This window comes from Neoarius graeffei, chromosome 1, assembly GCF_027579695.1.
Source record: "Neoarius graeffei isolate fNeoGra1 chromosome 1, fNeoGra1.pri, whole genome shotgun sequence".
NCBI lineage: Eukaryota > Metazoa > Chordata > Actinopteri > Siluriformes > Ariidae > Neoarius > Neoarius graeffei.
Window position 1 is genome coordinate 19,131,288 of NC_083569.1, and position 26,294 is coordinate 19,157,581.

General features: G+C 42.7%; 2 protein-coding genes across 9 annotated transcripts in view; both read right to left on the reverse strand.

Annotated features, from left to right (window-relative positions):
* The window catches only part of LOC132886843 (uncharacterized), a 41,744-nt gene extending 39,418 nt beyond the window's left edge, over positions 1–2,326 (reverse strand). The window contains exon 1 of the mRNA XM_060921996.1: positions 397–2,326. Within this exon, the coding sequence (XP_060777979.1) occupies positions 397–435 (39 nt within the window). The 5' untranslated portion in view covers positions 436–2,326. The remainder of the gene's footprint in view (positions 1–396) is intronic.
* Positions 2,327–2,416: 90 nt separating this feature from the next.
* Positions 2,417–26,294, reverse strand: part of LOC132892054 (NACHT, LRR and PYD domains-containing protein 12-like) — a 91,024-nt gene continuing 67,146 nt past the window's right edge. For 4 of the 8 annotated variants that reach the window (XM_060930439.1, XM_060930426.1, XM_060930419.1 and 1 more), the window contains 3 exons: positions 20,118–20,291; positions 4,845–5,018; positions 2,417–3,433 (listed from right to left, as the gene is read on the reverse strand). In XM_060930439.1, the coding sequence (XP_060786422.1) occupies positions 3,424–3,433; positions 4,845–5,018; positions 20,118–20,291 (358 nt within the window). In that variant the 3' untranslated portion in view covers positions 2,417–3,423. The remainder of the gene's footprint in view (positions 3,434–4,844; positions 5,019–20,117; positions 20,292–26,294) is intronic. The other 4 variants (XM_060930464.1, XM_060930446.1, XM_060930455.1 and 1 more) reach the window with 1 other exon arrangement.

The following is a 26,294-nucleotide window of genomic DNA, read 5'->3' on the forward strand; positions in this document are numbered from 1 at the left end:
CTGGATCTAAAAGAGTCTCTTTCTTCTTCTCACCAGTTTTAAGACAAGAAATTGAAAATGAAATCCTAGCCTTGCCCCAAAATATGTCTTATGGTCTATACTCTTGTCCCGTTGACCTACTTAAAGCCTCATGTCACCTTATTCGTGATCACTTAGCCTATCTAATAAACTCTTTTATTAACACTGGATCATATCCCTCTAAATTAAAATTCTCTAAAATTATTCCTGTATTCAAATCAGATGATGACTCTGATCCAAGTAACTATAGACCAACTGCATTACTTTCAGTCTTTAATAGAGTCTTTGAGAAATTGATTTATAATCGTTTAATTGCATTTATTGATAAAAATGACCATGCTTCATAACTCCCGCTTTCTTCCATTTCCTCACACTCACTTCCTGAAACATCACTTCCCTTTGCAAACTTCTGACCATTCCCAGTCCAGTTGTCACCAACCGCCTTTATGACCCTTCCTCCACTCGTCTCAGCCAGCTCCAAGCTCCTTCACCAGCACCCTCTTTTTTTCAAAGTCAAACGACAACACTTTCCTCGCGCACCAAGCCGCTCCCCGTTTCGCTCTTCCGCATCCATCTTTCCCTCCAGCGGATACCCCAACAAAACATTTCACAGGAAGTGACATACATAAATGCATCATGGGAGATTGAGTCCACTCAAACCATTACAATGTTCATCTTTACAATGTTTCTCTTTTAAATAAAGTCCATTACATTTTTAATACAATCATAATTAATATCAAATATGTGCAATATTTTAATATGTAAAAACAAAAAGAAGAAGAACATAAAGGGTAGCCATTACTTTCTATGGCTGCCTTCACACTTACAATAAATCAGAAATCACACAGATACTGAAAATGAAAGTTTCGCGATTTGATTTTGATGGAAATCCATTTTTCCGTCCGAGTACTAACACCCAAGCGTTGCGCATAAATTTATTTTTAATAACTGTTGGCTTTTTTTGCTAAAAAAAAAAAAAGTTTAAATACAGAAACTAATTTTATACAACAGAAAATAAATCACGCGGTATTTATATACAGGGATGAGAATGAAAAATATTTTAAAAGTCTGAAAAAACCGGGGCGGGGCACAGGGGGGGAGGGGCGGGGCACGGAGGGGCGGGGCCCATGGGGCTAATTATTTTTGGCTATTTTTTTTTTTTTTTTTACCCCAAAACCATTAATTTTATCAGCAAAAATTTGCAATTTATTTGGAAATAAATTCCCCTTCTTGGTGGACTCCCAGGTGAAAATGATTAATATGGTACAAGAGACTTGTTTTTAATCAATTCACATTTGATGATTTCAAAAAATCAATGCACCTTTTAATATAAACGAGCTCGACAGTATTATATTTCTGCATTTTTGTGATTCATCTTTGAATACTCCAATCCTTTAAAATGAAGTGCAAACCAGAAAAAAGTTCTATCATATAATTCTCTTAAGCTTTCTTCTGATGTTATCGTGGTAGCAGGAGCTCTTGCATATTAAGCAGGCAACATTCAACATCACTCATCACTTCCCTTTCAACTGCTGTGTGGACTAACTAGGTTTTATCTGGACAGGATGTTGTGTAATGTAATACAGATACCATACGGTCAATTTGAAGATCGAGATGGTGATTTTGAATTAAAGAACAGGCATGTACAATGGGCATTACATATTGGAAATTTTTTTTAAATCAAAAACTATAAGTTCATCTCGGCCTAAAAAATGTGGGCAGACGCTCCCGCGCGGCACATCCCAGCAATTCCCCCTATGAAATGAGCAATAAGTAGGAGAGTTATACATGCTATCATACCTAAAATTTTATCAGAAATATAGATATGATACTATGATTCTCCCCAACATGCTACATTAGATAAGCTAACCCCATTTATAAAAGATACACACTTATATATGACGTGTAATTGATATATATTTTTTGGGGCGCGCTCTCTCTCTGCCATGCCGATCCTGTAGGCTGCACTGACTCAAACTCGGGTCCTCGAGAAAAGAGATAAAAGCCCGCCCACACTGAAAGCTGATTGGCTTATTTTGCTGAGTAACCCAATCAAGATGCTCTTTGTCTGGCATGCGCTACATGAACAGGCACACAGGCAGTGTTGCCAGATTGGGTGCTTTTAAGTGCATTTTGGCGGGGTTTTGAACATATTTTGAGCTGGAAAACGTCAGCAGTATCTGGCAACACTGCATACAGTCTCCCTCGCGCACCCCCTCGCGCGCACACTAAGATGCGTGATGCAGACCTTAATGTTGAGTGCGCACGCTTTTGCTCGCTTCCATCAATATCCAGGAGACTCCCGGAACTTCCGGGAGACTTGGGATGTCTACATTATAAGGTGACCACAGATCGTTAATCATACCCCCCCCAAAAAAAAAAAAAAATTTCTCAACGGATTTACATCGATCTCAAAAACAATCATTTTGGTCTGAAAAAGTCGGAAATCCGCCAATCGGCGGAAAATTCTCATCCCTGTATATAATTTCTTTAAAATCTAGAGGAAAAAAAGTTTAGAAGAGAACAAAAATGAACAGCTTTGGTCTGACCCTGTAACAAAAAGATCTAATCTACAGTCACAGAGCACATTATTAGGAACACTAATTCATGCTGTTGGTGCCAAATTCTGATGCCACCATCTGTGAGCCTCAGCAGAAATCGAGGTTCATCAGACCAGGCTATGTTTTTTCACTCTTCACCTGTCCAGTTGTGGTGATCCTGTGCCCACTGCAGCCTCAGCTTTCTGTTCTTGGCTGACAGAAGTGGAACCCAACGTGGTCATCCACCTCAGTGTTCAGTGTGTTGTGCATTTTGAGATGCTTTTCTGCTCATCACAATTGTACAGAGTGGTTATCTGAGTTACTGTAGCCTTTCTGTCAGCTCAAACCAGTCTGGCCGTTCTCCGGTGAACCCTCTCATCAACAAGGCGGTTCCATCCAGGTGTTCCTAATAAAGTGCTCAGTGAGTATATTAAATACCAACCAAAGGACAAAGTGATAAATGCGCCTTGTAGTGAGTCTCCTCGGGGCTTCCTCAGATTAACTTCCCAAATGCTGATCCTGTCAGGTGAGAATCCCACCAATGTCCTGAAACTGTTCCTGTCCATTTCAGCCCCATCTTCCACTGACTGGGTTCAGCTCGAGTCCCTGTGCTTTTTCACCTGCTCTTTCAGGGTTTTTAAGGGACTGAGGTCCAGGCAGTTTCATGCAGATCACAAGTTGTTCCACATTCAGTGTAGAATTGTGTGCAGCCTGATTCACTGTGCACCATGAACACACACTGACCACGTCTCCAAGTCTCTTTCATTTGTTAGAACTAAACGACTGACGTGTTTATGAATGGTGTTGTCTGTTCCCCAACATGGAAATGCAGGAACACCAGAGTCTTCATCTCACACACAGATGTTCACCACACCCTGAAAATAAAATAAAAACATCTGGATTAATCCCCACACACTGGACTGTGGTACTTCATGACCAACAGCATGTAATCATCTCTGCTCCAAGAGAAACATTATTATCTCCTGTTTATAATTTAATTCAACATTTATTCAGTCTGGGCGGCACGGTGGTGTAGTGGTTAGCGCTGTCGCCTCACAGCAAGAAGGTCTGGGTTCGTGGCCGGCGAGGGCCTTTCTGTGCGGAGTTTGCATGTTCTCCCCGTGTCCGCGTGGGTTTTCTTCGGGTGCTCCGGTTTCCCCCACAGTCCAAAGACATGCAGGTTAGGTTAACTGGTGACTCTAAATTGACCGTAGGTGTGAATGTGAGTGTGAATGGTTGTCTGTGTCTGTGTCAGCCCTGTGATGACCTGGCGACTTGTCCAGGGTGTACCCCGCCTTTCGCCCGTAGTCAGCTGGGATAGGCTCCATCTTGCCTGCGACCCTGTAGAACAGGATAAAGCGGCTAGAGATAATGAGATAATGAGAAATGAGATATTTAAACCACCCTGTGATGACCTGGCGACTTGTCCAGGGTGTACCCTGCCTTTCACCCGTAGTCAGCTGGGATAGGCTCCAGCTTGCCTGCGACCCTGTAGAACGGGATAAAGCGGCTAGAGATAATGAGATGAGATTTATTCAGTCTTATATAACATCTGTGTTCTAACATTGAGCTCCAACAAACGAGAACTTCCACAAGATCTCACAGGAAAGTGAGCAGACGTTTCCCATCACATCACTGCTCTTATCCAATCACAGGCTTTGGAACTTTTTAAACAGTAACTAACACTGCGGTGGGTTTGATCTCTTGTTCTACATGTAGATTTAAGTGCAGACTTTAAGAAGAAGCCGAGGTGAATTTTACAGGAACGACAGAAGACACGGTGTGGAGGTGGAGAGAAGGAAGGAGCGTCAGAGTGAGTAAAGTGGCTCCTTAAATCACATATTTGTGGCAGTGTGGCATTAAAGATGATCATTTTACTGAGTTTTGAGGAGAGTTGAGAAGTGTGCTGCTGATCAGAAACAGGGAAAAGCCGAGATCATCTTATTCAGACAAAAGCAGCAGGATGGAGTCAGAGACAGCAGGGTGTCACAAGGAGACGAGGTGTTCATTTACAATCACTCTCATGCACTCAGACGGGACATTTTGGAGGCTCTGACTGACTCCGTCTTCTGCTTTCAGATGAATTTTAAATCAATTTTACTGAACAACAAACAGCATTAAAGACAACTGGGAGGAAAAAGTTGATTAAATAGAACACAGTGAAATTTTCTAAAACTGGTTTCATTTCATGGCCTGGTCATGTGACATTTACTGAAATTAAAGAAAAATTATAATGAGATTAAATTCTTTTTTTTCCAACAGTCACCTAAAAAGTTTATTACTTACGAGAGTGTCTGTAGTTTGTAATGTTCATCATCCTTAAGAGCAGAGAGCAGCTTCTTTCCTGAGTCTCCTATTTTATTCCCAGACAGACCCAGGCCTCTCAGGTGTGAGGGATTTGATCTCAGAGCTGAAGCGAGAGCAGCACAGCCTTCATCTGAGACACCACAATGCCACAACCTGCAGAGACACAATGACACACACTTCACTGCCTCAGTTTATGAACATCAAGATTTGCTTTGCTTTCTAATGAGCTCTTGGAGAAGTTGTTCGCTCAGAGGTTCACACACTTTTTAAACTCCAGAGTGTGAATGTTTAAATGGTTTATTCAGGACTGACGAGAACAAGTGTGACTGTTTTCTTTAGACAGAATGTGTTTGTCTACGATTCTGACTCGGATGAAGATTAGACCATGTTTTATTATTAAAGAAAACCAGGAAATGTCAAAGTCTTCAAAATCTTTTTTACAAACACAAGGAGTGAATTTTTTTTTTTAAATCCCCTGTTATTTATGAAGAAACATTTTGTGAATTTTTCCAAGTATTTGAAAGAATTTTAATTTCAGAAGAGAAAACATCTATTCTTCATTACTGTTCTCTCTCTCATGCTGAGATGTTTTTTTTTCTTCTGTGTAAAACACGTTCGCCCACACTCCATTCCCTCCCAGTGAAGCCGTGTGTCTGGGCGGGGCTCAAAATGATGCGTTAAATCCTGTTGTCCAATGAGCTTTCGTCTTTCTGCCCATTAAAACACCTACGGTAACAGACACTAATAGATGCAGAGGCTTCAGTGGGGGTCTGTTAGCTCTGCGTCAGGGGCTTTTCACACAGGCCGTACTGTTCACCACTAAACAGTGTGAGTTTAATGAACAAACAGCGCGATATTGCAGTGAGATACTCCATCAATCTGATTCACTAAAATATTGAATGACACCAAGACTGATGAATAAAATAGACACTTTGGGAAACGTTTCATTGCTGCATTTTAATTTATTAATTTTTTTATTGACATTCAGAATCAGACATTCACATCTGGTACATCATATTTCATACATCTTACATCTGTTGTCTTCCCCAAATGCCAAAATAGCATTTTTATTTTGTATCTGAAGAATGAAAAGAGAAAAACAAACAAGAAGAAGAAGAAAAAAACAAAAACCTATGTACAAGTAGGGAGTGATCCTTTTTATCTAGTACGGTCACTGGTTTGTGAAAATAAAAAATCAGGCCTATGGGGCGTGACATATTTGACCCAGTTTTCCCAGTGTGAAGCGAATTTCTCCAATTTGTGATGAACGAAAGCTGTTATCTTCTCCATTTTATAAATGTCCATTGTAATGTCCATCCATATATTTAAAGTTGGGCTCTCCTGTGATAACCATTTCCTGGTAATACTCTTTTTACAGGCCACCAGCAAGATATTTATTAAATGTTTCTCTCTTTTCGGCCATTCCTCAGGTATGTGTCCGAAAAACATAGTCTTACTCTCGAGGGGTATTTCACATTTGAAGATATCCTGTAGGGCATTGTGTATCTCTCTCCAATAGTCCTTCATGACCAGGCAGTCCCAGAAAACATGGTAATGGTTTGCACTTTGATTTCCGCAGTTCCTCCAACAGACAGGGGAGTTATTATCATAGTGAGACTTCTGAGAAGGCGTAATAAAGTACCTAATCAGGCTTATCCAGCCAAATTCCCTCCACTTCTGTGAGCTGGTACACATCCATTGATACTTCCATATTGTTGTCCATTCTTCCTTCCTTATGCCTCCTTCCTTCTCCCATTTTATTTTAATATATAAAGTTTAATGTAGTTTCAAATTCGACAGTCGCTTATACAAGCATGAAATAGTTCTATCAATAGTTTCTGAATTATAGGCATATAACTTCTGCATCCCTCGCCTGTATACAACCCCGATTCCAAAAAAGTTGGGACAAAGTACAAATTGTAAATAAAAACGGAATGCAATGATGTGGAAAATTCCATATTTTATTCAGAATAGAACATAGATGACATATCAAATGTTTAAACTGAGAAAATGTATCATTTAAAGAGAAAAATGAGGTGATTTTAAATTTCATGGCAACAACACATTTCAAAAAAGTTGGGACAAGGCCATGTTTACCACTGTGAGACATCCCCTTTTCTCTTTACAACAGTCTGTAAATATCTGGGGACTGAGGAGACAAGTTGCTCAAGTTTAGGGATAGGAATGTTAACCCATTCTTGTCTAATGTAGGATTCTAGCTGCTCAACTGTCTTAGGTCTTTTTTGTCGTATCTTCCGTTTTATGATGCACCAAATGTTTTCTATGGGTGAAAGATCTGGACTGCAGGTTGGCCAGTTCAGTACCCGGACCCTTCTTCTACGCAGCCATGATGCTGTAATTGATGCAGTATGTGGTTTGGCATTGTCATGTTGGAAAATGCAAGGTCTTCCCTGAAAGAGACGTCGTCTGGATGGGAGCATATGTTGCTCTAGAACCTGGATACACCTTTCAGAATTGATGGTGTCTTTCCAGATGTGTAAGCTGCCCATGCCACACTCACTAATGCAACCCCATACCATCAGAGATGCAGGCTTCTGAACTGAGCACTGATAATAACTTGGGTCGTCCTTCTCCTCTTTAGTCCGAATGACACGGCGTCCCTGATTTCCATAAAGAACTTCAAATTTTGATTCATCTGACCACAGAACAGTTTTCCACTTTGCCACAGTCCATTTTAAATGAGCCTTGACCCAGAGAAGACGTCTGCGCTTCTGGATCATGTTTAGATACGGCTTCTTCTTTGAACTATAGAGTTTTAGCTGGCAACGGCGGATGGCACGGTGAATTGTGTTCACAGATAATGTTCTCTGGAAATATTCCTGAGCCCATTTTGTGATTTCCAATACAGAAGCATGCCTGTATGTGATGCAGTGCCGTCTAAGGGCCCGAAGATCACGGGCGCCCAGTATGGTTTTCTGGCCTTGACCCTTACGCACAGAGATTTTTCCAGATTCTCTGAATCTTTTGATGATATTATGCACTGTAGATGATGACATGTTCAAACTCTTTGCAATTTTACACTGTCGAACTCCTTTCTGATATTGCTCCACTATTTGTCGGTGCAGAATTAGGGGGATTGGTGATCCTCTTCCCATCTTTACTTCTGAGAGCCGCTGCCACTCCAAGATGCTCTTTTTATACCCAGTCATGTTAATGACCTATTGCCAATTGACCTAATGAGTTGCAATTTGGTCCTCCAGCTGTTCCTTTTTTGTACCTTTAACTTTTCCAGCCTCTTATTGCCCCTGTCCCAACTTTTTTGAAATGTGTTGCTGTCATGAAATTTCAAGTGAGCCAATATTTGGCATGAAATTTCAAAATGTCTCACTTTCGACATTTGCTATGTTGTCTATGTTCTATTGTGAATACAATATCAGTTTTTGAGATTTGTAAATTATTGCATTCCGTTTTTATTTACAATTTGTACTTTGTCCCTACTTTTTTGGAATCGGGGTTGTATATTCTCACCTAACTGGGGTAAAGGTATAAATGCAAATATCTTGAAGTGAACACAACACCGCCTATTTTAAGTTCTGTTTAGCTCTCCGACACTTTAAAAGTCAATCAGAACTTATAACTCCTCTTGAGAGGGTGAGGGCTGCCTTCTGAAGGCTCGCAGTCTCTCCTCGATACTTTTCTCTCACTCCTCACCTGTCCCTTGCCAGCTTGGTCTTCCCATTGTTTCCCAGGCAGAGCGGGACAGCTGCTCAGCCAGACTCTCCCTTGGTGTAATCACGCTGACTGGCAGCCCTCTGTCCTTCATGTCTATGGTCGCTTCCTCCGCTGTCCGATACAGTTACATCCCATCCTCGGAAAACACTCGTAGTTTAGCTGGGAACAGAGTCTGGAAGCGGATATTTCTCTGCTTTAACACTCGCTTCGCCTCAGCATATTCCTTCCTTTTCTGCAGGACTGCTGGGGGGGGGTAACCCTGGTCAAAGTATATGAGCCTCCCATTCAGAAAAACCTTCTTTCCCCAAGCCTTGCACAGAATCTCTTCTTTAATCCTGTAGCAGAGGAATTTGAGTCTTATTGACCGCGGCTTATCTTCCCTGTCTCCGGCGGGTCTTGGCGCCAGCGCGCGGTGCGCCCTCTCGATGTCAAGCTCCTCGGTTGGGGGAGGGAATTGCTAGCGTATCCCGTAATAGTTTTCCCACAAGCTCCACCATAGATGATCCCTCAGCTCCTTCGGGAACATTGTATATCCTTAAACTTTAAGGATATACAATGTTCCCGAAGGAGCTGAGGGATCATCTATGGTCCCTCAGTGGTTCCCAAACTTTTTGGCTGGGGACCCCCTTTTGGACTTCAGAATATTTTTGGGACCCCCTGACATCGACCCCCCCCCACCACCCATTATGCAGTGTGTAGTGTAGTAATAATAACCATAATAATAATAATAATAATAATAATCAGACAGATATTAAAGTTGCTATTTTTTATTCACAGAAGAGCATTATCCACAAAAGAGCATTGCACATCATAATAAAACAGAACATCAGAATATTTTTTCAGTGACTTGTGTGTGCTTGCTTTTCAGTACAGAGTTTTTCAAATCTTGGTGATAACTGTGAGATCGCCACCCTTAGTTCGTTTTCAATGTTCAACTTTGCCCTGTATTTGATCTTGATGGAGGCCACTGCAGAAAAGCCCACCTCACAGAGGTAGGATGTGGCAAAAGGGAGGAGTATGGCCACAGCCTTTCCACCCAACAGTGGGTAGTCTTTTTCCACCCCAATCCAAAAGGCAGACAGTGACTTGGCCCTAAACTGCTGTTTGTATCCCATGTCTGAGGTCACGTCAATGAACTGTTCCTGTTCAGTAACACTGAGATGAGCAGGTGGCCTTGTATTGAAGGGGTCTGTGATCCATTCATAGTGTGCCAAATCCATAACAGGAAAGTACCTCTGAAAATGTTGTTGGAGGGCAAAAATGTGTGAACGAATGCATGGCATGATTGTGTTGTGACTGTTGGTGTTATGGAGAAATGAATGCAAGTTCTGAAAGCAATCTGTTGTTCCCTCCTCAATCATCTTTCCCCACAGTTCCAATTTCCTTATAAATGACTGCATTTTAGCGACAAGCTGAGGGAGATGGGTGTTGGGTCCTTGCATTTGCAGATTCAGTTCGTTCAGTTTTTGGAAAATGTCACGGAGGTAGGCAACTGTCATCAGGAACCGTTCGTCGTTGTAACAGAGTGCCAGTGCATGATTCTCCTCCTCGAGAAAAATCCGTATCTCCTCTCGCAGCTCAAACACCCTGTTCAATACCTTCCCACGTGACAGCCATCGCGCTTCACTGTGAAACAGAACTGCCGTGTGTTTGGAGCCCATTTCTTCACAGAGAGCAGCAAAGAGTCGAGCTTTAACAGGGCGCGTTTTGATATAATTGACAGTGGCGATTACGTCCGTCATCACCTTGTTCAGTTCGGGACTCAGCTGCTTCGATGCCAACGCTTCTTGGTGAATCATACAGTGGGTCCACTGCACATTGGCGGTTTAGCATAAATTGAATGGAATTAATATTCAAGGGCGGAGCGCGATTACTGAGTGAAAGGGAGCAATTGAATTCTAATGACCGTGGCAGCTATACACTGAATGAAATTCATATTGGAGGGTGGGGAGCGATTATGGAGTGAAAGGGGATGATTGGGTTCTATAGACTGATTTAATGACTCTCTGCCGGCTGACGCATTACCAACATTCCTGACGCCATTCAAAACATTCCAATGCCCGTTTTTTTTTCTGTGTTATGCAAACAGTCCCGTCTCTCCGCGACCCCCCTGGAGTCCCTCTGCGACCCCCAAAGGGGTCGCGACCCCCACTTTGGGAACCGCTGCCTTAAAGGAACAGTCCACCATATTTCCATAATGAAATATGCTCTTATCTGAATTGAGACGAGCTGCTCCGTACCTCTCCGAGCATTGCGCGACCTCCCAGTCAGTCAGACGCAGTCAGACCCGCTGTCACTCCTGTTAGCAATGTAGCTAGGCTCAGCATGGCCAATGGTATTTTTTGGGGCTGTAGTTAGATGCGACCAAACTCTTCTGTGTTTTTCCTGTTTACATAGGTTTATATGACCAGTGATATGAAACAAGTTCAGTTACACAAATTGAAACGTTGTGATTTTCTATGCTATGGAAAGTCTGCACTATAATGACAGGCGTACTAACACCTTCTGCGCGCTTCGGCAGCGCATTGATATCTGAGCTCCGTATCAATGCGCTGCCGAAGCGCGCAGAAGGTGTTAGTACGCCTGTCATTATAGTGCGGACTTTCCATAGCATAGAAAATCGCTACGTTTCAATTTGTGTAACTGAACTTGTTTCATATCACTGGTCATATAAACCTATGTAAACAGGAAAAATGCGGAAGAGTTTGGTCGCATCTAACTACAGCCCCAAAAAATACCATTGGCCATGCTGAGCCTAGCTACATTGCTAACAGGAGTGACAGCGCGTCTGACTGCGTCTGACTGACTGGGAGGTCGCGCAATGCTCGGACAGGTACGGAGCAGCTCGTCTCAATTCAGATAAGAGCATATTTCATTATGGAAGTACGGTGGACTGTTCCTTTAAATTCTCCCGTCAGGATCGCCCTTCATGATCGAGTAGCTTGTTTTCTTGCTGATACATGACTTTTATCATCTTGTTCAACACTTGCTCCACGTTTTGAACACGGTCTTCCACTTTTTCAATTCGCACCTCTGCCTCCGCTATTTTTTGGTTGACGTTAGTAATCTCGGATTTTATATCGTTTAGTTGTTCTTTTGTGTCTCTTCGGAAGTCCCAAATTTCCTCCAAAACTTTGGTCAGACTTGTGGCGTCATTTGAGTAAGGATTAGCATTAGCTCCGCCATCTTGTGCCTGTGTAGGGGAGCTGTTCTCCGGAATTTTTCATTTGCAAAGCACTGCATTGGTGTTTTCTTTGTTTGTTTGCTCAGGGCCGCTGACAGCTTTGGCTGGGCCCGGGACAAAATGCTCTGAATGGGCCCCCCCGGGCCAACCCACACACACACACACACCCACCTCTCTTATCCCAGTCTCTACTCACTCCAACCCTTAGCTAAATGACAGGTATTCAAAAACCATTCAACCGGTCAACAACCATTTCATTTTAGCATTTCAACATTTTTACAGTTTTAACATTTTAACATTTCCTTAGTCTGCAACTATTCAGGTGCGAAATGCAATGCGCCGGACTTTTGTTGTGCGTGGATGCGTACTGTCCAGTGTGAAAAGCAGAGAAGAACACACCGCTCGAGAAACGGCGGGATATGATTGCGAGCTAATGTGAATATTCTTAGCTTCAATCAGATATATGAAACACAATGTTATTAAGCCGTTGTGGTTATGAAATGATTCAGTGCCCTGTGCGTTTGATATGGTGTTCAGTGTGACTTGCTCTCCCCTCGTTTGTAACATGAATTGCGTGCCGCGCGTGCCTTGGTTGGGGTTACTTTACGGGGCTGGAAAAAGTTGGCTGTGTCTTACCCAGTGATGGGAATAACGGCGTTACTAACGGCGTTACTTTTTTTAGTAACGAGTAATCTAACTAATTACTTTTTACATCGTTATAACACCGTTCCCGTTACTTACAATAAAATACTATGCGTTACTTTATTAAAGCTGTTCTTATCTGGCACGCTGCTCGTTCAGCCTTTCTTTACTCTGCTTTAGTGTGGGGCGGGGAGACACGAGACAACGACACAGTAAGCCAATCAGAGTAGATTTGGACAACATACGTAGGTACACAGCAAATTCCTCAGTGTTGAATTAACACTTTCGGAGTTAATTTGTGTCCAATTGGACATATATAAACACAGTAGGGTGTTAAATCAACACTCTGGGTGTTAATTCAACACTGGGGATTTTGCTGTGTAGGCCACGCCTACTGCACGACTGCGCACTCTTTCAATCGGAAGACACAGCGATGGCGAGCGGTCAGCCCAGCACTGCGCTTTCACATTGGAAATACAGCCATTACTTTTCATTACTTGAAATAAAAGGCAAAAAAGTGTTTACGTGCAATGCACATTATGTCGAGGAACAAAGCGTTTGTCCTCGTCAGTGGCCAGTAATTAGTAACATAATTTTAATAACTACAAAAATATATTACATTTGATAGATGTCTTATCTCACATTCATCTCATCTCATCTCATTATCTCTAGCCGCTTTATCCTTCTACAGGGTCGCAGGCAAGCTGGAGCCTATCCCAGCTGACTACGGGCGAAAGGCGGGGTACACCCTGGACAAGTCGCCAGGTCATCACAGGGCTGACACAGACACAGACAACCATTCACACTCACGGTCAATTTAGAGTCACCAGTTAACCTAACCTGCATGTCTTTGGACTGTGGGGGAAACCGGAGCACCCGGAGGAAACCCACGCGGACACGGGGAGAACATGCAAACTCCACACAGAAAGGCCCTCGCCAGCCCCGGGGCTCAAACCCAGGACCTTCTTGCTGTGAGGCAACAGCGCTAACCACTACACCACCGTGCCGCCCAAATATTAAGATAGTGTAGATAATTTTACTAATTGGTTCTGTTAAGTGTCCATTTCAGTCATTAAACACATTTAACATTCACTTTTATTATGATTACACTAATTGAATTTGATTTTTTTTGAGGGGGAACAAAATGTAACGGAATACTTTCCCTGGTAATTAGTTACTTTTATGACAAAGTAACTCCGTTACTAACTCAGTTACTTTTTGGGAAAAGTAACTAGTAACTAACTAATTACTTTTTGAAAGTAACGTGCCCAACACTGGTCTTACCTGGCTCAGCTGCCCCACTGCCTTTGCTAGTACCTGCTGCATCATCCGATTCTTTTTTAAAATATTTATGCAGTGCAGTGAGCCCCTGAGTCTCTTGGTTTCTTCCTCTCTTTTTCTCTTTTCTTTTCTGTGCTCCTGACTTGTGCATGTTGGCAAATGGCACGCACGCTGATTGTCGAAGCGCTATGATCGAATGATGTCGTTTTTTTCCCCTCAATCAAAGAGTCAGACCAAACCATTTTTGCATTAGGGGTGGTAGGGGGTTCTTGACGCCTTTTTCAAAGACAATAAAGGCAAAAGATCTAGAAATCATTTATTGAATGCAAATATAGCACATTTCTCCCCCAAATCAACACATTTTGAAATGAAATAAAATAATCGCAACTTCATGAGAGCCCAGTTCTGGGCCCCCCCCATTCCTGGGCCCGGGACAACATACTCGTTTGTCCCCCCCTGTCGGCGGGCCTGTGTTTACTACTTACCCATTCTCGCCCCTCTTGTCTGTTCAAGTAGTACCTGAAAACCTAACATTTGACAGTCTAACGGGGCGAAATAACTATTTTTGCGAGGGAGCTGCTACTTTAGGCTGCCATTCAGGATGATGACGTCACCGGAACTTCATTTCTGCATTTTAATGAAATGTGAGGGGAAGCCGGGCTTCCAGTGTCGGCTTAAAGCAAATCACCACTGACAAAGATGGACTGGAAGATTATTTACATTTATCATCATCATCATGAATTCTTTTCATTAAAAAATTCAAAATAACAAAATGATTGTTGTCGTGGCTTTCAGTTTATTGGAAGTTCTTTTCTGCTCCTTTTTAATTTTTATTTCAAAGCCTTTTTTTATCTATTCATTTTTACTGCATCAGTTCTATGGCATTAACGTCTCATTTTAGTTTTTAAACTCTATGTCCCGAGATCATTTCCACCATGTCACTGCTGCTTTTAAACCCTGCAGCTCACACAGAGGGCAGTTAGTTTGTGTCTCAGGTGCAGTTTGTGTGATTAGTTACAGTGTTGTAGTAAATTTCACAGTGATTTCAGACACATTGCAGTTGGATCAAGTCCCGTTTTGTGCTGCAGCTTCTCACATACGCATGGATTAAAGTTTTCCGTCGCTACGACGGATTTCCGTCAACTGGGAGCGCTAAAGGTCAATAATGAGATTGATGCAGATCCGAGGAAAAAAAAGGGGGGGGGGGTAGGCCCATAGGTCTGACACCGATGTGATTTAGAACTTCACCAAGCTGCTGTGATTGCCTGTTGTTGAACCCTTTCTTGTGCTATGTTTGAGTATATGTAAAGGAATAAGTTGTTGCGCTAGATGGGCATAAATAAATAAATAAATAAAGCCTACACTACTGTCTAGTCCCGGGGAGGCTCAGCGTAGGCCACTGATGAAACAAGTTGGCTGTCCAACTACTTGCCTACTACTAATACTAGGCCTTTTGTAGTAGTAGTAGTAATAATGATATTTGCCTATTGAAAGGTGATCAGGTGAAAAAGTTGAAGCCGCAGCAAGACCTTTGCTATTAAGCCTTTTATAGGTTAAACAGGCTTCGGCAGACAACGTCCTGAAAAGGCTGTGTTTTTCTTTGGTTTGATTAGCCTACAATTTAATCTTTAAACATTATGGCTTCAGCAGTTCGCTTAAACATTGGAAGCTGTAGAGTTGGGCTGGAAGATTTCCCGACACTTGTTTAAGATGCCAAACTTCATAGTAAGGAGAAAATAATTCCACAGTATTTAGTGCCTCGTCAGTCTCAGAAATTAATAGTGAAGGAGCAACGCGAATTAAGTCCCAAAAAAACATCTCATAAGCCTATATTTTACATTTTCAAAAAAGTCCGGAATTGGAAGTCAGTGGAGTGTAATGAAGTGTCTCATTCACTAAGCACAAAAGGTCGGAAAACAGTGGAGAAAACAGCTATTGCTTAAATAGGCTACGAATGTTTTACATTAGTAATTTAATGTATGTGACAAATAAATTCATTGATTAAATAGATAAAGAAGCGAATACGCCGAAGCTCAAAATTCAGGAAAGTGGCTCCGGTGTCGCAAGTGCACAACAAGGCCGGATTAACTATATGGGCCTGCGGCAAGTGCCCAGGGGCACTAACCACTCTCAGCCAGTGGGGGGGCACCACATGACAGAAACTTTAAAAATATTTTTTTGTGAATGTTTGTACACTTAAAATGGTTATACACTTGACATTGTTAAATAGTCATATATAATTCATTATGAACACTAATTTCATAAGAACAACAACAACAATCATAATTCTGAGCAAGAGTGGCCTATGTGACCATTAACCCCCCTTTCCTCAACCTGTCAGTTGAGCCAGTCCACCTACGGTGAAATGTATCAATTTTTTAAAAACCGCGGTAGAAATGAAAAATGGACAGACATCAATTGAGTGGTTGTGCGAAGAGGAAATTAAAAAAAGAGAGAGACTCCAGGCGTGTAGCTGCAATTAAAAATGTTCCAGTGTTAGATTAGCCTGGCAAGCCAGACTAAATGTGAATATTTAGTCTGGTCTCGGTCGTAGACATTTCCGAAGGGGGTGGGAGGAACAACCCGCTGTCTTTCAAACTGTCTCTGTGCGTATAGGCCAACGCTCTGACCAATCAGCGCAACAGTGACTGTGACGTAGTCAGAGCGACAGAAAGCAGGGGAGAGGCCTTGAAATAAATAATTTTTCAAAATGCGTATTAATTAATAAACAGGTTCTAGATATTAAGAAGTTTGGAGATAATGACCACAAGTTTGGAGTCTGTACCACATAACTCTTTTTTTTTTTCAAGTGTTTTTCAAGGGTTTGCTTAAACTGTTTTTGAGAGTTTTTATTTTTATTTAGTGGTGTTTGGTGAAATAATTTCCCTTAAATTTAAAATAACGGGAAAATAAGAAACAATCAAAAAGTAATGTTTCAAAGCTGTTTATTAATTCTTCGTACTGCACAAACTAGCCCCATCCTTTTGGCTACGAGCGGAGCCAGCTGGTAGATCAGACTTTTGCCATAGCCGGTCGGCAAAACAGCGAAAATATCCTTCTTGAAAAGGAATGAGCGGAGAGCCTCTTCCTGCTCATGTTTCAACGAAAACTCCAAGTCTAATTTTTCTAAAACTGATTCCAAAGCGGAGTCAAACTAGTGCTGTTCACTAGCCGTAGCCATCTTTCCTGTTGTGCTTTCTCCAGCGTTGCGCAGCTTTGTCGTCACTCCTGCAAAAGCCCGCCCAAAGAATTCAAACAAAAACCTTGCGTTGTGATTGGCGGGCACGATTTGATGCCCGGGGTGTTTTTGTTGATATGGTGTGAGGCTAGACCCACTCGCTAGGCAAAAATATTTTTGCCCACTAGGCGGGTGGGTCTAGTTTACTAGGCTAGTGTTAGATCGTTTTTTTTTTATAAAAACATCGACAACTGCTGTCACTACCAGCGCTGAAGCCGAAGCTAGTGAAATCAGCGATGCTAGTGAGGGAGATGGCCCTGCTAGCACTAGCCGGGGAGATGCTACAACCACAGCCAGTGTTAGCTGAGGGGTCGGCGATGACGAGGATCCCCTTGAGGAAGATGGGAGCGAGGGAGACCCCGGGGAGGAGGATATGTGCAAAGCCACTTTAAGCCAGGTAGAGATCAGTTCACACCATCGTGACGAGAAGGAAGACGAGGGTGTTATGGATGTCAACCCAGCGCAGCCAACGCCAGTAGAACACTTCTCTATTTCAACTGATCCTGCGCTATGGGGAGATCTAACAGAGTTGAAAAAAGAACTGGCTATTGCTAATGGTCCCGCCACCTACCACAACCGGGTGGCTAAATATGCAGCATCCGCATGGCATGACGGTAAGAGAACCAGATTTCTTACAAATGATCTCTTTCAGTGCCAGCTGCCGAACAAACAGTCAGTGTCCAGAGATTGGCTAATCTACTCCCCTTCAACCGGCATGGTTTATTGCTTCGCGTGCAAATGCCTGGCTGTGCAACAAAATGCCTTAGGGCAAGGTTTGTGAGTGTGTGCAGGAGGTTACTGAACGCGTGCGCGCAGGGTAGGGTGGGATGGGGTGGGGGGGCACTTGAGGTATAGTGCCCAGGGGCACTGCATTGGCTTAATACGGCACTGGTGCACAAGAACAGTTATTTGAAAGTTAACCTAATGAATCTGTGCGTGCGCGTGCGATTTCATGAAGAACCGGGACAATTGGCATTCGGTGAAAGATTCACACCTATGACTCATTATATTCGCGCGCGCCCTCTTGCCCACTGTTGCTTCGTTTTCCCGATTTACACGCATCTGAAGATGGAGTTTTCAGAAATCTCCACTCTGCCCAGAGTTTGCGAAAGTAGCTGTTTTCAGTGACTGAAACCTCCGTATAGGTGTGAATGAGAGGTGCAACCGAATAAATAAATATGCATCTTTTTTATCCGGCTACATGCAGGCCATCACTGCGCAAAGCCTCTTATGTTGAAATGGTAGTAATATTTGTTAAAATAATAGTAGGCTAATTTCCACAATAATTGGTAAAATGGCACAAGGGATGTGATGGGGGAATGGCCGTTTTATAAGGGGGATGATTTGAGATTTTTATTTCAGAAGGGGGATGCCTCCCCCTAGCCTGGCAAGCCAGACTAAATGTGAATATTTAGTCTGGTCTCGGTCGTAGACATTTCCGAAGGGTGTGAGTAGGAACAACCCGCTGTCTTTCAAACTGTCTCTGTGCGTATAGGCCAACGCTCTGACCAATCAACGCAACAATGACTGTGACGTAGTCAGAGCGACAGAAAGCAGTGGGGGAGGCCTTGAAATAAATAATTTTTCAAAATGCGTATTAATTAATAAACAGGTTCTAGATATTAAGAAGTTTGGAGATAATGACCACAAGTTTGGAGTCTGTACCACATACTTAACATACACTCATTTTTTTTTTCAAGCGTTTTTCAAGGGTTTGCTTAAACTGTTTTTGAGAGTTTTTATTTTTATTTAGTGGTGTTTGGTGAAATAATTTCCCTTAAATTTAAAATAACGGGAAAATAAGAAACAATCAAAAAGTAATGTTGCAAAGATGTTTATTAATTCTTCGTACTGCACAAACTAGCCCCATCCTTTTGGCTACGAGCGGAGCCAGCTGGTAGATCAGACTTTTGCCATAGCCGGTCGGCAAAACAGCGAAAACGTCCTTCTTGAAAAGGAATGAGCGGAGAGCCTCTTCCTGCTCATGTTTCAACGAAAACTCCAAGTCTAATTCTTCTAAAACTGATTCCAAAGCGGAGTCAAACGTGCGCTGTTCACTAGCCGTAGCCATCTTTCCTGTTGTGCTTTCTCCAGCATCGTGCAGCCTTGTCGTCACTCCTGCAAAAGCCCATCCAAAGAATCCAAACAAAAACCTTGCGTTGTGATTGGCGGGCACGATTTGATGCCCGGGGTGTTTTGTTGATATGGTGCGAGGCTAGACCCACTCGTAGGCAAAAATATTTTTGGCCGCTAGGCGGGTGGGTCTAGTTTACTAGGCTAGCCTCCCCCCACATCCCCCCTCAACTCGAGTACTGTGTAGAAGGCCATATTTCACCTGACATAGGCCCTTCGATTTCCATCACTAGAGCGCGCCAAATTACTTTCGGTTTTGCCAGCATGGACGCGCTTCTTTTAAATGCAGGCACAGATGTGTCAGACATCGACAAAACGGTAAAGAATAAGTGAAGATGGGCTTGGCGAAATGAAATGGGCGATAATGGCAAGCCATTTAGTTCATGGTGCAAAAAGATGAAAATGGCAGGTGTGTGCTTTTGTGTAGTTTGCCATAAAAAAAAAAGTCTATGGAAGCAATGGCAAAAAACTAGATGCCTTTGGCTTCACTGCGAAGAAGCAGAAAAAGTGAACTTTCACTTTACTTTTCTTGTTTCCTGGTTTTATGTCAACAGATTTTCCTATTTTTCTTTCTGTTCCACTCTTTTGAAAGCATGGTTCAAGTTCGACTGCACTTGTACTTTTCTCTTAACCACTGTTGTGCATTACTAAAGTATTGTTGAAATAAATTTGCACTTTGCGCTGAAAACTTGATGTTTCATCATTTATAGCCAGTAATGACAATGGTAAAGTCTTGCCTTAGCTTTAGTCATTGTTAAAATTATGTAAATGTACTATAAGTAGGGGCCTAGGGGATAATGGACAACACGGCGTTTAAAATTTGACGCATCGCTGACGTGGTAGGGGCCAACGACATGGAGCTTTTTTTTTTTCAGTCAGATGATTTTTTTTTTGCTTTAATCCATGCATACGTCCATCTGACCCAAAGACTCTGTGACAAATCATCAGTGTGCAGTGAAAAGAAACAATCTTCCTCCTCAGGACACTGATGATGAACCTAAAACCTCTGCTTCAGTCTCACTATTAGAGAATGTGTCTAACTGAGGAGCAGGTCATGTGACTCTCAGAGAGATGATCTTACCCCAGTATCTCCAGTTTACAGTGAGGATTCTTCAGTACAGCACAGAGACGCTTCACTCCTGAGTCTCCCAGATTATTATTAGAAAGATCCAGTTGTCTCAGGTGTGAGGGGTTTGATCTCAGAGCTGAACTCAGAGCAGCACAGCCTTCATCTGAGACACCACAACCACACAACCTGCAGAGACACAATGACACACACTTCATCAACAGATTTTCATCTTGGTGTAACAGTGGTTGTGAAGATGATGGTCTCTCATGTTGGACTGTCTCTATTCTCTTCACCAATCACAAGCTATTATTAATAATGACTCAAACATTACCACTGTTACTGACATTAAGTTTACTCGAGGTGCAAATGATTCAGCAAAAAGTCAATAATTTAAAGGTTTAAGTGAAGAGTCAGGTTTTGTAGAATTTATCCCTGCGTGACTGGATTTTTAATGCGAACATATTTAATTGTAAAGACATTTTAATTATTTCTTTAAAGTAACAGTGATTCTGAGGTGAAATGATCACTTCATGACTAATATATTTGTTCTGCATGTTTTACATCCATCCATCAATCCATCCATCCATTATCTGTAGCTGCTTATCCTGTACAGGGTCACACGCAAGCTGGAGCCTATCCCAGCTGACTATGGGTGAGAGGTGGGGTTCAACCTGGACAAGTCACCAGATCATCGCAGGGCTGACACACAGTGACAAACAACCATTCACACTCACATTCAAACCTACGGTCAATTTAGAGACACCAATTATCCAAAGCTGCATGTCTTTGGACTGTGGGGGAAACCGGAGCACCCGGAGGAAACCCACACAGACACAGGGGAGAACATGCAAACTCCACACAGAAAGGCCCTCGTCAGCCGCTGCGTTCGAACCCAGAACCTTCTTATATGTAGTGAAAATTCATTATGTCTGATTATTATAACTATTCTTTAAGTTCGTTTCTTAAGACACGCATTTTTTAGTATGTTACCTCGTTTGCTGACAGTTTCGGCGAACACTTCTGCCTTCTTCAAAACAGTCACCAGATGTCGAGTGGTGACGTGCCTTATCAGCTGATGTACTCTATGGAGGCGTGAACGTCCCGCCCAATTTGACAGGTAGTCCACGCCTCCTGCTGTCAGGTCGCTGCCCCAGGACTGGGCGGGACGTTCACGCCTCCATAGAGTACATCAGCTGATAAGGCACGTCACCACTTGACATCTGGTGACTGTTTTGAAGAAGGCGGAAGTGTTCGCCGAAACTGTCAACAAACGAGGTAACATACTAAAAAATACGTGTCTTAAGAAACGAATTTAAAGAATAGTTATAATAATCAGACATAATGAATTTTCACTACATATTAAAAATAAGTTATGGAGAAGATTGTGCCAAAGAGGTACGCTACCTGGAAAAACTAAAGAAAAAACTGGCGCGACAAAGAAACCATCTCCGCTTCAATCTCCGCTGCCGGGACGAAGGCGTCATTCCAGCAAGCCTCTACATAAAAAATCCAATTCCAACAAGAAACGCGGAAAGGACCATCGAAAGAGCGTGAATGACTCTGCTAAGAGAAAGAATTAGATGCACGACAAACAAAATCAACAATTTAAATACAGAAATAACACAAAGAACACAAGATTTCAAACGCCGGTTCAAACTCAGAAGTGACATGGAAAAAAGTATGGAAGAACATCTGAATGCAATACAAGAACAAGAATTCTCAAAAACAAAAACACGCCATATTAAAAAACTAAATAGGCTTATCAAAAAGAAACAAAATAAATGCAAGGACAAGCAAATAAATGAAAAATGGATATGCAACCTGTCTAAACACACACTAACAACAGCAGAACGCACTATACTCTCACGGGGACTAAACTATGCCATCACACCAAATAAAATCCCGAATGAAGAATTCATACTGGCTACGGAACTAGCATGCAACATGTTACAGGACCAAGGACAGAAAGCCGCATTAAGGAACGAAATAGCAGGCATCCTCACCTCAGCTAAACCGCCACCCAGAAACACAACTAAACAGGAAATGGAAGCCATCAGAACACTCACAAAGAACAAGAAAATAACAATACTACCGGCTGATAAAGGGAGGACCACGGTTATCATGGACACTAATCAATATGAAAAACAAATGAATGAAATGCTCACGGACCCATACACATATGAAATACTCAAAAAAGACCCGACAGAGGAAAAGAAAAAAAAAGACTAAAACTATTACTCAAACCGTTAATGGACGACAACAAAATCGATAAACAAACATACAACCACCTCATCCCCACAGCAGACATCACCCCCCGGATATACGGCACACCAAAAATTCATAAACCCGGAGCACCACTAAGACCCATAGTAGACAGTATAGGATCAGTTACTTACAACCTTTCCAAGACACTGGCAGACATAATTAAACCACTCCTCGGACTTACGGAATACCACTGCAAAAACTCAAAACAACTGGCAAAAGAACTAAAGGAAATCAAGATAAAAAAGGATGAAATCTTTGTATCACATGACGTCATATCCCTCTTTACAAAAACACCGGTCACAAACACTCTCAACATAGTAGAAAACCGGTTAAAAGCAGACAGAACCCTGAAAAAACGTACAAAACTTACAGCACAGGACATAACAAAACTATTACATTTCATTTCCACTTCCACATATTTCCAATTCAGAGGTACAACCTACAGACAAAAAGAGGGATTTGCAATGGGGGACCCGCTATCTGCCACTCTATGCAACTTTTTTATGGAGGATCTGGAAACCCGAGCCATAGCAACAGCACCGGATGACTGCAAACCTATCTTCCGGAAAAGATACGTTGATGACATTCTTGAAATAACCAAAACAGGCCACACACAACAACTCACGGATCATTTAAACTCCATAGACAAGACAGGCAACATCAAATTCACACACGAAGAGGAAACGGACAAGACAATAGCATTTCTGGACTTAAAAATACACCACACAGAAGAAGGTAATATCAGAATTACAACATACAGAAAACCTACACATACCGACCAATATCTTCTCTGGACATCTGAACATCCCATCGCACACAAAATGTCAGTAATCAGAACACTATACGACCGAGCACAGAACATCACGGAGGAGAAAGACAGACAGGAGGAGGAACAACACATCCAACAGGCATTAAAAAACTGCCAATATCCACCATGGGCAATTCGAAAAGGAAAATTACAGACACAAAAAAAGGAAAAAAACAAACAAACAAGAAAAAACACAGAAAAAACAAACCGGGGCTTTGTCACATTACCATACATAAAAGGAGTTACAGAACGCATCCAACGATCCATGAGGAAATACCACATCAACACCCCGGTCAAACCATACAAGAACCTCCGACAGCTGCTAGTTCACCCCAAAGACAAAATACAACTGGACAATAAATGCAATGTCATATATGAAATCCCTTGCCGTTCATGCAATAAAGTCTATATTGGTGAAACGGGCAGATGCTTCCACACTCGCAGGAAAGAACACCAATTAGAATGTGAAAAAGAAACAACAAAAAGACTCACAAGATCCGAAAAAGAAAAAGCAAACCAAGAAAACTTAAAATCAGCCATTTCAGACCACTGCAAATGACAAAATCATATTATGAATTGGGAAGAGGCCAGAGTCATTCGCGCTGAAGAGAATAGATACCAGCGTTGGATTTTGGAGGCAGTGGAGATACGCAAGCGGGCGCAGAGGACGATGAACCGGGATGAGGGAGCGTACGCGCTGTCACACACCTGGAGCGCAGTCCTGGGGCAGCGACCTGACAGCAGGAGGCGTGGACTACCTGTCAAATTGGGCAGGACGTTCACGCCTCCATAGAGTACATCAGCTGATAAGGCACGTCACCACTCGACATCTGGTGACTGTTTTGAAGAAGGCGGAAGTGTTCGCCGAAACTGTCAACAAACGAGGTAACATACTAAAAAATACATGTCTTAAGAAACGAACTTAAAGAATAGCCAGAACCTTCTTGCTGTGAGGCCTGCATGTTTATTTTTACAGAAAATTTTAACTGATAAATAACACTGTATACAACTATTAACTCTTAATATTTAATAGTTAACTCTTAACTATTAATTCTTACTTGAAAGATGGTGAGTGTAAAATTAATTTTATTATTCAGAATGTCATGAGGATTTAATATCACCTGTTTATTCTCATTAACAGTGTAATTAATAATGATAATACTGAGTGTTATATTTAGTTTCTCTCCTCTGTTGTGTGTGATATTAAACCATCAGCAGCTGAAGCTGAACAGAGAACAGCAGAGAGACCATGAACTTTAATCAGAGAGAGAGAGAGAGAGAGAGAGACTGAATCTCAGATGGTTCTCTACTAGACTTATAGTGCACTACACCGGGGCAATAAACTTGTTTCTCCAGAGTCTACAGAGTGCATTTATATTTCACTATAGATTTATATTATTGTAGAATCAGAGAAGTAAACAATGATTATTCCATATAAATCCTACAAACATTCAGCCACTCGTTCTTGAGACAGCGTGCGAACAAGACTTTCAGAAAAAAATGAAAAGAAAACCCGAAAACATACTGGTTTCACCTCTCAGTGTCGGAGGAATAAAAATGTCAGTGTAATTTATGATGATGTTCATTTGTCTAATTAGTTTTTCATCCCTCAAAAAAGAAGGACCACATATAAACAGTGCTGTAATTACATGCTGTAATTTCAACACCAGTCATCCAATCTGGATGCAAGTTTCCTCAAAATAAAACTGAAGGTCTGCACTTTGAGCTCATCTTCATTATTTAATTTCTTCAGCAGTATACTGTGGAGTATACAACAACAGTTATAATAAAAATTTAAAAAAAAAAACCACAGCAATTATCTGTAGCCACGTCAGAGCTGGATTTAGGGAGATCCTGGGATGAAGTTGAAAAAAAAAAATAATAATAATAATAATGTTGAAACTCTACATTCCACACTATTCTTAATTTCCCTGAGGGAACCCTCCCAAAAGGGATCTCGTCTCGTCTCGTCTCGTCTTCTTCCGCTTATCCAGGACCGGGTCGCGGAGGCAGCAGTCTAAGCATGGAAGCCCAAACTTCCCTTTCCCCAGACACCTCGGCCAGCTCCTCGGGAAGAACACCGAGGCGTTCCCAGGCCAGCCGAGAGACATAGTCCCTCCAGCGTGTCCTGGGTCTTCCCCGGGGCCTCCTCCCGGGGGGACATGCCTGGAACACCTCCCCAGGGAGGCGTCCAGGAGGCATCCGAAAAAGATGCCCGAGCCACCTCAGCTGGTTCCTCTCGATGTGGAGGAGCAGCGGCTCTACTCCGAGCTCCTCCCGAGTGACTGTGCTTCTCACCCTATCTCTAAGGGAGCGCCCAGCCACCCTGCGAAGGAAACTCATTTCAGCCGCTTGTATCCGCGATCTTGTTCTTTCTGTCATTACCCAAAGCTCATGACCATAGGTGAGAGTCGGAACGTAGATCGACCGGTAAATTGAGAGCTTCGCCTTTTGGCTCAGCTCCTTCTTCACCACGACGGACCGGTAAAGCGACCGCATCACTGCGGAGGCTGCACCGATCCGCCTGTCGATCTCACGCTCCATCCTTCCCTCACTCGTGAACAAGATCCCGAGATACTTAAACTCCTCCACTTGAGGCAGGACTTCTCCACCAACCTGGAGAGGGCAAGCCACCCTTTTCCGGTCAAGAACCATGGCCTCGGACTTGGAGGTGCTGATTCTCATCCCAGCCGCTTCACACTCGACTGCAAACCGCCCCAGTGCATGCTGAAGGTCCTGGTTTGAAGAAGCCAACAGGACAACATCATCCGCAAAAAGCAGAGATGAAACCCTGTGGTTCCCAAACAGGATTCCTTCCGGCCCCTGGCTGCGCCTAGAAATTCTGTCCATAAAAATTATGAACAGAACCGGTGACAAAGGGCAGCCCTGACGGAGTCCAACATGCACTGGGAACAGGTCTGACTTACTGCCGGCAATGCGAACCAGACTCCTGCTCCGTTCGTACAGGGACCGGACAGCCCTTAGCAAAGAGCCCCGAACCCCATACTCCCGAAGCACCCCCCACAGAATACCACGGGGGACACGGTCGAATGCCTTCTCCAGATCCACAAAGCACATGTGGACTGGTTGGGCAAACTCCCATGAACCCTCGAGCA